The following is a 14575-nucleotide window of genomic DNA, read 5'->3' as shown; positions in this document are numbered from 1 at the left end:
AAGCCCGCGCGCAGCAACGAAGACCCAACACAGCCAAAAATAAAATAAATAAAATACATTTATAAAATTAAAAATTCATAGGCATTTAATAGCAAAAACAAAATACCTTGGCTCACGCTACAATTTTTTTAAACTGAAAAATAATGTACATATCTAACAGCCAGAAATTAGTTAAAAATCAATTACGGAATACTGAAACAATGGACATCGAATGTCAAATTCTTCAAGCAAACTGGAACGTGCTCATGATATAATATTCAGTGAAAAATGGCAAAGCGCGTGTGGTCCTGGGTTTAGGAAGAATCGATTGAAAAAAAAAACCTAGAAAATCAAAACACTAAGCATAGTTCTGTCTCTACACTGGGATTTCCAAATTTTCTAAAAGAAACACTCCAGCAGGGTGAGGGAAGGAGGAGGGCCTTGGTGGACATTAATTCATGGTCCAAGAATCAAAGGGCAGAATGATTTCCACTTTACAGCCTGTCAGCTTTGAGGTTTTTCCCTTAAAGAAACAGACAGCCAGAGGGGTTTTCAAAACTGCTGCATCAGCTCCGTTAACTGACACAGAACTGGGACTGGAGATGGCAGAGATGCAAATACAGCAGCTCCCCTCATACGTTCCAAGACCCCCAGTGGATGCCTGAAACTGCTGATAGTACTGAGCCCCATGTATACTATAGGGTTTTTTCCTATGCATATACACCTATGATAAAATTTAATTTATAAGTTAGGCAAAGTAAGAGATTAACGGCAGTGACTAACAATAAAATAGAATGGGGCCTCTCTCTCAAAGTACCTTACTGTACAAATTTAACACATTTTCTATCTTAACTAAAGCACTTATCACATACCGTGGCCATAACTTTTACAGTCTGAGGTGCGAGAGCAAAACTAGCACCCATTTTTTTCCTTCTTCACAATTTCACGAATAGAAAATTCGTTCTTACCATAGATCTTAGCTACCTCAGCATATTTTTTTTCCTTATTAAGTCAAGAACCTTTTCACTTACAGGAAAGCACTTTACAAACCGTTCCCTTTGCATAACTGAACTGCCAGCATCACTACTCTTGCACTTCAGGTCCTTTATTAAGTAAAATAAGGGTTACTTGAACCCAAGCACCTCGATATCACAACAGTGGATCTGATGACTGAGGGGGCTATGCAGAGACTAATGGGCAGGGCACACTGGACAGAGGGACGATTCACATTCTGGGCAGGACAGAGCGAGACTTCATCACGTGAGCTACTCAGAACGGCACACAATTTAAAACTTAGGAACTGTTGGGACTTCCCTGGTGGTCCAGTGGTAAAGAATCCACCTTCAAACGCAGGGGATGCGGGTTTGATCCCTGGTCGGGGAACTAAGATCCCACATGCCACAGGGCAACTAAGCCTGCGCACCACAACTACTGAGCTCGTGCACCTCAACTAGAGAGCCCGCGTGCCACCAACTACAGAGCCCACGCACCCTGGTGCCCGCCAGGCTGGGTAGGCCACAACTAGAGACAAGCCCGCGCACCACAACAAAAGATCCCACGTGCCTCAACGAAGATCCCACGTGCCCCAACTGAGACCCGACACAGCCCAAAAAAAAAAAACCTTATGAATTGTTTACTTCTGGAATTTTCCATTTAATATTTTTGGACACTGACCACGAGTAACTGAAACCAAAGAAAGAGAAACCACAAATAAGGGGGGATGACTATAACCAGCACTACCCAGCCTCCCCATATAAGCGAGGATGAGAAAAGCAGTATCACCCACTTTTCACCATCTGCTGTTTTACTCCATTCACAGTGTTTTAAATGGTTGCTCTGTGCCTCCTTTTGATTGTTCCATAATGGGCCCAAAGTGATCTGGGAAATGTAATCCAAATATAAAGTAACAAATTATATTACTAATAAACAATCCACAGGAAATGGGCTTGCTCTTCTCTCGGAGACCAAAGAATGCATTACAAATATTAATGAATTCTTAATCCAAAAAGGCTTGCACCAGCCACAGAACTACGTAATGGATACTGATCCTTGTTTTCATTATCAGAAAATTTATGTTTCATTTAGAAAAAAAACAAAAAATGTGAAACAGTACTCAGGAAACTGAACCTTTCGACTAGCAGTGAAAAACATATAAATAGGGTGGAGCAAGGTGGAAGGAGAGTAAATAAAAATAATAACTAGCAATGTAAGTGGAATGTAAGAAACTCAAGTCATGTGAAATGCAGGGTCACATTACTGCGACATTAACGACATTTTCTCTGGTCCTGAGTTCCCATGGCCCAGGAGCCAATCACCAAGTATACTAGTATACAAACTTTCATTATTAATGCAGGCTGTGCTGAGTGTCTGTGACAGGAGTTTATAGTATTTGACCTTTGCTAGAATAACAGTTTCGGGCCAACAGTTTCTTGATTAGCGTCAATTAGTGAAGACGTTCTACCCAAACAAGTAAAACAGGTTTGGTTCTTGGTGCAGTTTTTTTTCATTTTGTTTTTGCCTTAAACAAAAGAAAAAGGCATCTAATCTTACAAATGAGAACAGAAGTCAGCATCTTTCAGAGCTGGGGCTGAAAGATGACGTGCTCCTGAAGCAAAGCCAGATGGGGAGGGAAAACAGAGGGGGTGGGGTAGGCGGGGGCGGGTCTCTAACTATGGGCTCTGCGCACACACCGTATTTACTGTATCATTAGCAACAACAGTGCTAGCTTTTTAAATTGATGGCTATTTTAAAATCCAGTGCATGTTCACAACCGTATGTCAACTATTTTTATAGGCAGGTAGAACATTAGGACTCTAGATACTTTTCCAACAATATGGTTTAAACAGAAATCTGTGTGTGTTCGACACTGGAAAAAACACTGTTTACTGTCTGATGCATCCTGAGTCACTGCCATTTTTAAGCAAGCACCTCTGCCTTTAACTTTCCTTTTCGAATTAAAATTACCAAGATAATGAAACCAAATTAACACTGTGAGACACTAATTTGATGTACAAATTTGGGCAATCCACAAACACTGCCCCACCAAAGAGGAATCTGCTTAGTGTATTTAATTATCATTTGGACCAAAAGCATCTAATATGGAGAATATTTCCTTCAACCCACTGCAACGTTGAATGTTGCAGAGCTAACTACTCCCTTCTATGCATAAGGCCTTGCAAAGACCTTAGCAGAAATAAATTTATTCCTATGGAGAAAAACAAACTTTGGGATATTTTCTCTAAAACCAAAGATATGTAATTTGGTCAGGACAGAGGAGATGAGGCCTTGTCAGGGATTTCTCTGCAGGTGTGCCTGCAGCCTAAATGAGACTCTTCTGGCTTGCCACTCTGCCCAAGCTTGCCATGCCATTCATTGCTACCTGATGTCCCCCTAAAATGCCACAAAATAAATAAGTAAATAGTAACTGTGAAGTGATGAATATGTTAGTTAACCTTATTGTGGTAATCAGTCTGTAATATATTTATATATATATATATATATATATATAAAATCACTACATTGTATACCTTAAACTTACAATGTCATGGGTTGATTATATTTCAGTAAAGCTGGAAAAAAATTTTTAAAGATTGAAGTCCCACTAAAACTAACACGGATTTTTTTATTAATAAAACTATATCTGAAATGTAGTATTCCCCAGAGTCTCTCTGGTGTTCACCAATCCCAGGGCCCAAGCAGCATCAATTCATCTGCAGTAGCACAGACTATAGGAGGGAAACCTCTATTATCTGTTTTTATATAGATGAGGTATACTTGGAGAAGACATCATGCCCGTCCTCAACCATCAGACATAGGAAGCACATACACACTAATTCAAGAAAAAAGGACAAATGATGAAGCTAATAAGAATAAAAGTAAAATGCTGTGCACAATTTGTAAAAAGGAGTAATTCCAGTGGGGTAACCGGCAAAAGAGGCAGTGTGGGAACTGGAATTTGAAAGAAGAGAAGAAATCTGACAAAGAGATATAGCAGTAGGGGGAGGGCAAAGAGAAGAAAGGACATTCCAGGAATTTCCCCAAATACTGATAAACAGGTCAGATTCCTTGGCACAGGAAATCACTTCATACCAAAGAGGTTTCCAAGTTCCAGCTAATGACTGGATTGTAAACAATGCTGTCTAAAGAAAGTTCTAGAATAAAAGATTTTGGACACTCACCAATTCACAGCACCATTTCTAACATTCAGAGCTTAACGTTTGCGCTCTTAATTTTACCCCACATAAACTGCAAATATCCACTAAATGATTCAGAAATAATGCCTATAACATCTCAAGTAATACACTCATTCAGGAGATTAGAAAAACAGATACCAATTTCACAGTCCCAGAGCATATCTTAGATCAATTCCAAACATGTTTATGTGTAAATGTGAACAATTCTTACAGTGGCATATGATCAGTAAGGCCCCAATTTATCTTGCCCTCAGTAAACAAATACTCAGAAAACCTAAAAGAAGATCAAAGAACTTTTATGATTCCATGTATCATTATTTTTTTTGGAAAGGCCTTCCTCACATCTGATTAAAGTTAAATAATGTTTGAGTTTTTATTGGTAAAGTGCAAAAAGTTGGTAATAATAAGGGAAGTCAAAATACTTCATGCAAGTAATCCATAAGTCCCTTGTTCCACCCCTTTACAAGTCTGAATTTTCACCAACAATTAAATTTTACAGCTGCTCAAATGCTGGATGATGTAATCAAGGAAACACATCAGTATATAGCGCTGGGTGGTAATAAACAGACTGTGGTCGGATTACACTTGCCAAAATCCATAACCTTTAAACATACCACAATGAATTTAGATTACAGCGTTTCCCAAATTTGTGAACAAGAAAACAAAACTGATGGTTAATATTGATAACATGAATCTTTGTAAAACTATAGCCTGGGCAATCAAAATAGTTTATATATAGGTTGAACTAAAGAAATCAATCTATTCAAATCATCTTTTTTTTTTTTTTAAAGATTCCCTTCTTCGAGAAGTTACCGTAACAAAGAAAAAACCTTCTCCCAGAAGATTTCTTATAAGCACTAGTTCTGCCTAATTCCAATACATGTAGTTTGGGGGCTGTTTTGTTGCTCGCTTACCTGGGGACTTTTTGGTTGATCTTGATGGCACAGAGTGAGACTGTCGAGGCAGCAGAGGTGACGAAGGCAGAGACATGGAGACACCTTTGGCCAAGCTCACCCTGTAGGCATCCTCTGCCACTGGAAGGCTGCTCACAGAAAACTCCCCACCGTGGCCAGGGGGCAGGACTGGAGGGGAAATCTCCAGACCAAAGTCACCTCCTGGAGTGGAGAGAGAAAACCTTAGGTTAGGCCATCCGTGATAGCTAGATGCGAACTTAATTCCTAAGGACTACATTCTTAGAACTCCCATATGCCACATGTGTGTGTGGAATTTTTTTTTTTTTTTTTTAAGATTCTTCTCGCATCCCATTCACTTCATACTCCGCATGGCACAGAGTCCACGGTCCTACAACTCAAGCAGCCCAAACCCTTAGTCATGAGACTGGAACCGTGGCTCACTGATGAAGCAGGTTCTCCTCAGTATTCAACCCCTAAGTGAACTTAAGGACAAACAAGCTTACTATAACGAAATTAAACATTCTAGGGAACTCCCTGGCAGTACAGTGGTTAGGACTCTGCTCTCTCACTGTCGAGGGCATCAGTTCAATCCCTGGTTGGGGAACTAAGATCCTGCGAGCTACGTGGTGCAGCAACAAAAAAAAGGGGGGGGGGGAATTAAACATTCTAGGGTGGTAGACGCATTAAAAAAAAAAATACAGAGGAGGCAATTGCAGTGTAGAGAGGACACAAGGAAGGGACTACGTCGGCTAGGACCAGCACCTCTCAAAAAATACAGCCAGTCCTCAAGTACTCAGATGACATGCTTTCCTCCTTACCCCCAGGTACATACAAAGAAGCAACTGAGATGCTGCAAGAAGAAGAGGTAAATCATTTTCCTGATGATTAAAAAAAGCATCTTTAAGCTCTGAATTATATACAGCAGAACTGGAAAGGTACAGAAAGTTTTCCACAAGCAAACTTTTCTCTCTGATGGAAGTTAACCAACTGATGGAAGTTTACCACGCCTTCCTGACTCCGAAAAATCGAGGCCTGGATTTGAACTTAAACCGTTTTGTCTAGCCAAGTGGGAACTCAATTTTTGCAGATCTTTGTGTACAATACTCAAAAAGGATGCAACCCCAACTGTCAAGTTCCCAATGGCATCACTGAACTTGTTTTTCATGTTAGGAGGCACGGTGAAGTAGAGAGTTACCCCCTCCACAGACCAGGGGGCATTGAAAACAGGCAAACAGGCTCATGCATGGCTTTCAAAGGCAACTCAAAACAAGCAGAGCTGTGAACAGAAAAGCCACAGGTTCCGCAAGGCATAAGTTGGCACCATCAGAAAGGTAATTTCAGTCTCAGCTGGGCCAGCTATGCTTGAAGGGGTTTTAATAAACTTGGGAAACTAAATATCCAAATGACTGACATTTGAAGAAACAACGAGAATTACCAGGAAACTCTCACTAGAATTTTCAAAAACAAGGACATTATGTCAACACCCAAGACAAATAAATTGACTTTCTGCCCATGAGGGAGGGAAGCAGGAAGGAAGGAGTTAATGGAGATCCTTACTTCCTAAGTCCAAGTGAACTGCAGTGTCTCCCACTCTGGTCCTCTTACAACCCTTGCCCACCCTGCTTCCCGAGCCTGCACTATAAGATACCATCACCACCAATGCCCAGGACCCAGGAGCTAATCTCTTAACGCCACCATGGACAAGCCTGAAATCTTTCAAAAACCTCCTCCTTGGCGTCTTAAGCCAGGGCGTGAAGCATCCTAGCTGCTTCCCCTTCAACAGTCTGGCGAGGAAATAGATCTTAAGGCAGAACAGGGGGTGCACCACAATGCCAACTCCCACTGGGGCTGAAGGTCCACCATGCTGAGACTTGGGACAGTTGAAGGGACAGTTGTTTTTTCTGGTCCAATATCAGGTTCTCATGAGCAGTCCCCACCACCACCTCCGTCTCATCTAGGAATGCAAGCAGGTGCTGTACCTACAAGAATAGTGCCTGGTCATCTGATCCCTGGATGTGTCACAAGAAACCCTAGGAGACAGACGAGAACTTGGAAAGCACTGAGGCTACAGCCCACAGCCCCAGGGAGTTACACACATAGAATGTGGGGGGCCTTGAAGAGGTGACACTGGTTTTCCATGTGGTTTGAAGAAAGCTACCCTGCCCTGTGGCTGCCCTTACACTGCCTAAATCACCAACCTGGGTACCCAAATAGCTATGGGATGGCCTGATGGGAGCAGGCGTGTGACAAGGCTGTCTTTTCCTACTCACACACGAGTATCTCTGACCGAGAACAAACCTACCTCAGATTTCAGGTCACTTAATCTGGATGAGGACACAAAATGAGGGAGAAATGCATCTTTTATGACAACATCAGAAATAAAACAATGAGCTCATTACTGAGAGAGGGTTTATTTTCTTAAATACTTGGAATTCTTCAGTGACACAAGAGAAATTGGGGACGGAGGGATAAAAGAGAATTAAAGAGTTTCCTAATTACAAATTCTGCCCATAAACTTTGTTTATATCAAGCAAAGCAAATATTTTCATTAACTGCAAGTCTGGTGGGGATGAGTTTCCAAAGAAAGCCATAACCGTGAGGACCTTCAGCTTTCGGAGCAGCTGTGCTCCAGCACTTTGATTTTATGTGGTCTGCAATAAAACAGGACTTAGAGATGGGGTTTGGGGAGGAAGGATCTCTATTTCAAGTTTACTTTGACATCTCACCATAATATCAGTCCCAAACATGCTGTTCTGTTGGTTTATTTTTCAGACACAATTAAAGATCCCTAACATCCAACTTCCTTTTATCAGAAAGGCACAAAGCAGGGAAAGGAGTTTTATGTACGAGCAGGTGATGCAAAGAAGTGGGTGATCCAGCGGCTTAGAAGCTGGAGACGGCACTCCGGAGTCTGGTGCTTTAACTGCATCAGGCAAGGGGTTCAGGTCAAAGTCAGTCCAAGAGCACCACAAGGATGCCGACGCCAGTGCCAGAAAGTGAAAGTCTCCTGGGGCATCCATAGGACTAAACAATGTTGGTTCTAGGCAACATGACACCAGAAATTCTCCGGTTGATTTAACATTCCTCAACAGATGCTTAAAGAGGTTTAAGAGGAATTAAAAACATCTCACTGCAACAACCAGCATGGCCAGCGCATTTCTTTTAGCTTTGAATACATGTTTTTCTGTTGACTGTGACCTATTTTATTCCCCACCTCAATTAAGTGATGGGAAATACACCTCAGTCCCCCTTCCTGTTGCTGCAGCAGAAATGCCCAGGCCAGGTAGAACGACGCATCCTTTCCAGGGTAGGAAAACCGTATTATCAACTACCTCCTCCAGTTCCCCTGGCAGGTGTTTCCCATTGATTCATCGTGGACACTCACATCCACCCCAACGTGCTTTCACTCTCAGAGAGCACCTAGTCCTATCACACAGGTTCTCAGACAAGAAACCAGGGCATGCGGGTTATCCGTGAGGAGCAGGGTCACAGCTAGAACTTCCAAAATCCCCCCAAGTGGCTGGCTCATGCTCTAACATACTCACTACTCTACACATTTAAGAACTTAACTTTGAAAAAAAAAAGGAGGCACTCAAAATAGACATGCTTTTATTTTTTTAAAAAAGATTTATTTATTTGGCTGTGCCGGGTCTTAGTTGCAGCACGTGGGATCTTCATTGCTGCGTGTGATCTTTAGTTGCAGCACACAGGATCTTTAGTTGTGGCACGTGAACTCTTAGTTGCGGCATGTGGGATAGAGCTCCCTGACCCGGGATCGAACCCAGGCCCCCTGCACTGGGAGCACGGAGTCTTAGCTACTGGACCACCAGGGAAGTCCCAAAATAGACATGTTATTGAATGAGTTAATTCTATAAAGGGGTCAGCACATTTTTGCTATAAAAGTTTAGGCTTTGTAGGTCACACACAGTCTCTGTCATTCATATACATAACATACACACACACACATTTCTTATTTCAAAATCACCAACTCTGAGTTTCAAAAATAAAAGACCAGAAAGGGCATGAGGGTATAAGGTTCTTCCTGTTTGTAATAAATATAAATACACATACGGATATATGTAATAAATAAAAGTAAATACACATACATATATACTTACTCACACGTGCAAAAACTAAATCCAAGTCATAGTTTGCAAAGATAATAGAAGTATCAAAGGGGATAAAGCCATCCAATAAGGCTTTTTAAATTGGCAGAAATAGCTTGTGATAACAGTTCTTTTTTAATTTTTTCCACTATTACAGGCTGTGAAAAGGGATTTAAACTCACAATGGCAGAAAATGCGAACCTGGGAGATGATGAATGTTTAAAGGCGGCTCTGCAGAGTGGCAATGTCCAACATTACAGATTAAAGTGCATGGAGTGCAGGATTAGGGAAGGCTTAAAAAAAAAAATGAGGGCAACAGAGCCAGGGAGATGAAAGTAAAACTGCATTTCAAAAAGAGTAGATCTGAGAAAGGCAAGGGTGAGCTTAGACATTCAGGTAAATAGGTCCGCAGATGCAGGAAGTAAGATTTCCATTTATTCTGCCATTGAAGTGGCTAGATGGAGGAGGGGGGGATGGAAGCTTAGAATAGAAAGAGAAAAGATGTTCTGTTTATCCAGTTCCAGAAAACGGGACTTGTGCAATACATTTAACTAGGGCATTAAATGTGTTAGGGCTTCTTTTGTGCAGTCCCTGCCTGGGAGTGCTCTCATGTTTCTTAAACATATTTTCCATCATAAGGCTTTATGACCATGTAACTCATATATATTTACAGAAACCTAGAAAATTGGAAAAAATTTCCTCCCGCAAGATCCAGTATCATTTTTGAAACCCTCAGAAGTTTCTCTCTGCAACTGAAAGCACTTTAAACCGCTTTACATCTTATAGGATCTTCCCAACTACCCAGCCAGAGCTGACTGTTAATGTGCGTTTTCAAAAAGAAAGATTAATGTATCCAAGAAAGCAATTTTCCAAAACATTATTCACACAGTCATGACTAATTCTCAAACAATACTGCTGAGAGGCAACAAAGCAGCTAACTCCAGAGTACAGAAAAATCTGGTCAATAGGACAAGTTTACCCTTTTGTCTTCAAAACTCCAAGTGGGTTCTAAACAGAGCTCAGTAAAGACTATCCTCACAGTTTTATTCTTAATACTCAAGGGTTACAGAACCAAACGTACTTTATTCCAAAACAGATGAGTAAACAGACTGGCATTTCCTCTCTAATTGTCAAAGTTTTCCCTTTAAGGCATGTTGCCATGCAAGAGATTCTGAGCTTTAAGAATATGTATATGACCTCAGAAACACTCCCACTCCCAAGCCCTGGAGGGTGCACTTTAACATAATAAATGCTTTTTTAGATATACTATGTGTTGGGACAGGGTTTCAGGCACTTTGTATCATTGCAGCCAACTCATGAAGGGAGGTGCTAGTATTATGTCCCTCCTTCAGTGAGGAAACTGAGGCACGGAAAGCATCAAGTATCTCGCCCAAGGACTCCGGCAAATGGCAGAGTCAGGTCTGAACCCGGGCAGTGCGATCCAGAGTCCAGTCTCTCGGCACTGCTCCCCTAAGGAAAGGCTACTGAAAGATGCCTTTCCACATTATATCGTTTTGTATACCTAACAGGGAAGATCAAAACTAGTCCAGGTAGGTCTACACGCACACAGTACCCGGCCACTGTGAGAAGAAACCTGTTCCCTCACCTATTTTCACTTTTCATGCTGGCTGCTTAATTAGCTCCACAGCACTCCATTTGGGAGGCACCCAGGCCCAGAGTTCATTAATTTTCTTTCAGTCACACCTTATGCTGTCACCATACAGGCAAAGTAGATCCGAGATAGATGCTCGGTCATCAAGCACCCTAAATAGTTTCCTCTTCTTTCACTTTATACTGTAAACTCATTAACTCTCGCAGCCTCCGGGCCTGCTCTCTCTGCCTGGGGTGGATGTGCTGAATGCCATTCCCACCACACAGGACAGAATCCTGACACTCTACGTGGCCAGGTGATGAAGGAAGCCGTGGGGCAACTGTGGCCAAAAGCAACCTGGGTTCAGGGTTCATCTTAAATCTGTGTGGAATTCATTATCCTACATCTCCTTGTTGGGATAAACTCATTCCCCAAGTCCATGGGTCCTGTCAAACACTCCACACTTGGACTCTGAGATCTGCCAGGCCCGCTGCACAGGACCAGAGCAGGAGTTCCCAGCCCTGCCACAGAAGGGAGCCGGAGCCCTTCCCGAGAAGGCTGTCATGAGTGCTCTGGGGTGCAGCCTGGGCACCAGTCGTGAGTGAAAGCTCACTAGGTGATTCTCACGTACAGCCAGGAACGAGAACCGCCAAAGATTGTGAGACCACAAGAAAGTGGTCAAAAAGATCTGAAACGTTTTGTGTTCCTATTACAAGATAAGGGGTAGGGAGGGAGGGGTGGGAGGGAGATGAAAAGGAAAAGAAACTTGAGGGAATAATCATGTAGATGATTAAGTAAAGGTTCCCCTTATGCACAATGTGCATTCCTTGAGTGTATGTATATATACACACCTGTGTTTATATACACGTGTGCACACGCTGTATGTTTTTTTATGTATATATAAATAATGTAAATACACACACTCGTACGTGCATGGAAGGTCTCTAAGAAGAACACACAGGATCCAGGAGCAGTGGTTGCCTCTGGGAATAGGAACTCACCAACCGGGAACCATGGATGGGAGGTATATACACTTTTAAATGGTTTACATTTTTTTGCTATGTGCATACGTTTCCTATAAATATTTTACATCTGCGATTCCTAGGGTTGAGCCAGGTGTGGATATGAAGATCTTAAGTCTAACTGGGCCACACGCTATGGCCTAACTTGGCAAGTGGGTGAGATGAAGCTCCCTTCCACAAAGACTGTTCAAAGTGACGGTGTGCGTGCTGACTGGTCGGAGGTCAGCTTGTTTCTGGTTGACGGAGGTGGACACAGGACAGGGGAGTAAGAAGAGCCCCCGGGCCGTGCTCTGAAAGAGGTGGGACTCTCGGCAGCCCCAAGCATTCCCACTCCCACGGTGCAACACAACCTTCCCCTCTCCTCACCCTGCACCCTGGTTCTTTCATGTCCGGGTCATCTCTGCTGCTGTGGGGGGAGTGTGGGCGCACTCGTGGAAGCAGCTCACCCAGGATAATCCAGGGCCCTAGGGAAACACCAGGTCTGCCAGGGAGAGGGCAAGATGAGGGAGCGGTAGGCATGGGGACCTGTTAGATGGGGGGTAGGGGAATAAGGAGAGGCTAAAAGGGAAAGGAATAAGGCAGGATGGGACCCAGGAATACAGCGGTAGGAGGAAGAGGGAAGCAGCCAGTGGTGGGGAGAGGCAGGGTGCAGGCGGTAAAAGCACGAATTCCCGTTTCTGTTTTAAACTATTGTATCTGGCTAACAAGCCCTCCCAACACCCTGATAAAATACCTGTAACTACAAAGTAAAAGACAACAACTCACAAGTGCAAAATCTACTCCAAAAGATAAGGGAGTGCCAGAAAAGCAAAGAATTCCTAGTAATTTTAAGGATGACAATGGAGCATCCTTTGTTTTCATTGCAACAACTGGTGGCCCAACCAGGCTTCAGCCCACAGGATTGGGAGACATTCATCCCCTGCCCGGGTGTTGGCTCCAGTATCTCCGCCTATAGCCACAAGCAGGAACCAACTGACTCCAGTAGATAAAACAGAGCTGATGAGATCTTTTCTCTTTCCATGAAAAGCCAACTCCCTAAACACCTCCCTCAAAATAATAAATGGTGGGAGACTGAGAAGAATGTAGCTTATTAGCAAAAGGAAAGGGGCTATCTTTTTGAAGATTCAAACAAAGAAGGCTGAGATAAAAATTCAAGTGAACTGCTTGTCACCCTCAATAGAATATAGGGGGACATGGCCTCTATACCCTTCATACGGCATTTCTTTTTTGATTAGTATAGACTAATATTAAAGAGGAAGAAAAGCAAGGACATTTCAAAAGCAATAGCCGATTATTATCCACATTTCAGGCATAAAGAGTAGAACTAACACTACAGAAAGTCCACTCAGTGATAAAGAACAAGCTTGAGGAGGTGTCCCCAGGATGTAGGGGGAAGGGGCGAACATTTTCATGAAGCAAGAAAAGATTACAGATATGGAAAACAAAGGTATTTCTGAGGAGAAACAGGCACAAAATAATTTTTAAAACTCAAAGAAAAAAAACAATCTTTTCTGAATTGAGGTTTGCAAATTTAAAAAGGACCCGCCTCAGAATGGCCATCATTAAAGTCTACAAATAACAAATGCTAAAGAGGGTGTGGAGAAAAGAGAACTCCCCTACACTGCTGATGGGAATGCAAGTTGGTGCAGCCACTATGGAAAACACTATGGAGGTTCCTCAGAAAACGAAAAATAGAACTACCATATGATCCAGCAATCCCACTCCTGGGCACATACCCAGAGAAAACCATAATTCAAAAAGATACACGCACCCCAATGCTCACAGCAGCACTATTCACAATAGCCAAGACATGGAAACAACCTAAATACCCGTCGACAGATGAATGGATAAAGAATACATACAATGGAATACCACTCAGCCATAAAAAAGAAATAATGCCATTTGCAGCAACATGGATGCAACTAGAAATGATCATACTAAGTGAAGTCAGAAAGAGAAAGACAAATACCATATGATATGACTTATATGTGGAATCTAAAATATGGCACAAAGGAACATATCTACAAAACAGAACCAGACTCACAGACATAGAGAACAGACTTGTGGTTGCCAAGGGGGTGGAGGGAGGGAGAGGGATGGACTGGGAGTTTGGGGTTAGTAGATGAAAACTATTACATTTAGGATGGATAAACAACAGGGTCCTACTGTACAGCGCAGGGAACTATATCCCATCTCCTGGGATAAACCATAATGGAAAAGAATATAAAAAAGAATGTATAGGGCTTCCCTGGTGGCGCAGTGGTTGAGAGTCCGCCTGCCGATGCACGGGACGCAGGTTCGTGCCCCGGTCCGGGAAGATCCCACATGCCGCGGAGCAGCTGGGCCCGTGAGCCATGGCCACTGAGCCTGCGCGTCCGGAGCCTGTGCTCCGCAATGGGAGAGGCCACAACAGTGAGAGGCCCGCGTACCGCAAAAAATAAATAAATAAATAATGTATATATGTGTATAAATGAGTCACTTTGCTATACAGCAGAAATTAGCACAACACTGTAAATCAACTATATTTCAAAAAAATATATTGCTAAGGCCAATGGCAAAAAAAAAAAAAAAAAAAAGAAAAGGACTCACAGTGCTCTAGGCTGTTTCCCTAGAGGGAGACCCATACCTAGACATATCCTGGCAAAACTTTAAGTTGATAGTTTAAAAAAAAAAAGTATCACAAGCATCCAGGTAAGTATATAGTTTTATAAAAATAATTAAGGGGAAACAAAACTGCAGAGACTTTCAAAGGAACCAGAACCTAGAACCC

The 14575-nt window shown here is 42.5% G+C and overlaps 1 protein-coding gene across 1 annotated transcript in view; it reads right to left on the bottom strand.

Moving 5' to 3' along the window:
- TANC1 (tetratricopeptide repeat, ankyrin repeat and coiled-coil containing 1) overlaps window positions 1–14575 on the bottom strand; it is a 216777-nt gene that overhangs the window by 122372 nt on the left and 79830 nt on the right. The window contains exon 2 of the mRNA XM_065880140.1: window positions 5087–5287. Within this exon, the coding sequence (XP_065736212.1) occupies window positions 5087–5287 (201 nt within the window). The remainder of the gene's footprint in view (window positions 1–5086; window positions 5288–14575) is intronic.

The sequence above is a fragment of the Phocoena phocoena genome, chromosome 7, assembly GCF_963924675.1.
Source record: "Phocoena phocoena chromosome 7, mPhoPho1.1, whole genome shotgun sequence".
NCBI classification, from domain to species: Eukaryota; Metazoa; Chordata; class Mammalia; order Artiodactyla; family Phocoenidae; genus Phocoena; species Phocoena phocoena.
Note: the sequence above shows the minus strand (reverse complement) of the source record. Positions and strands in the feature narration are given on the sequence as shown.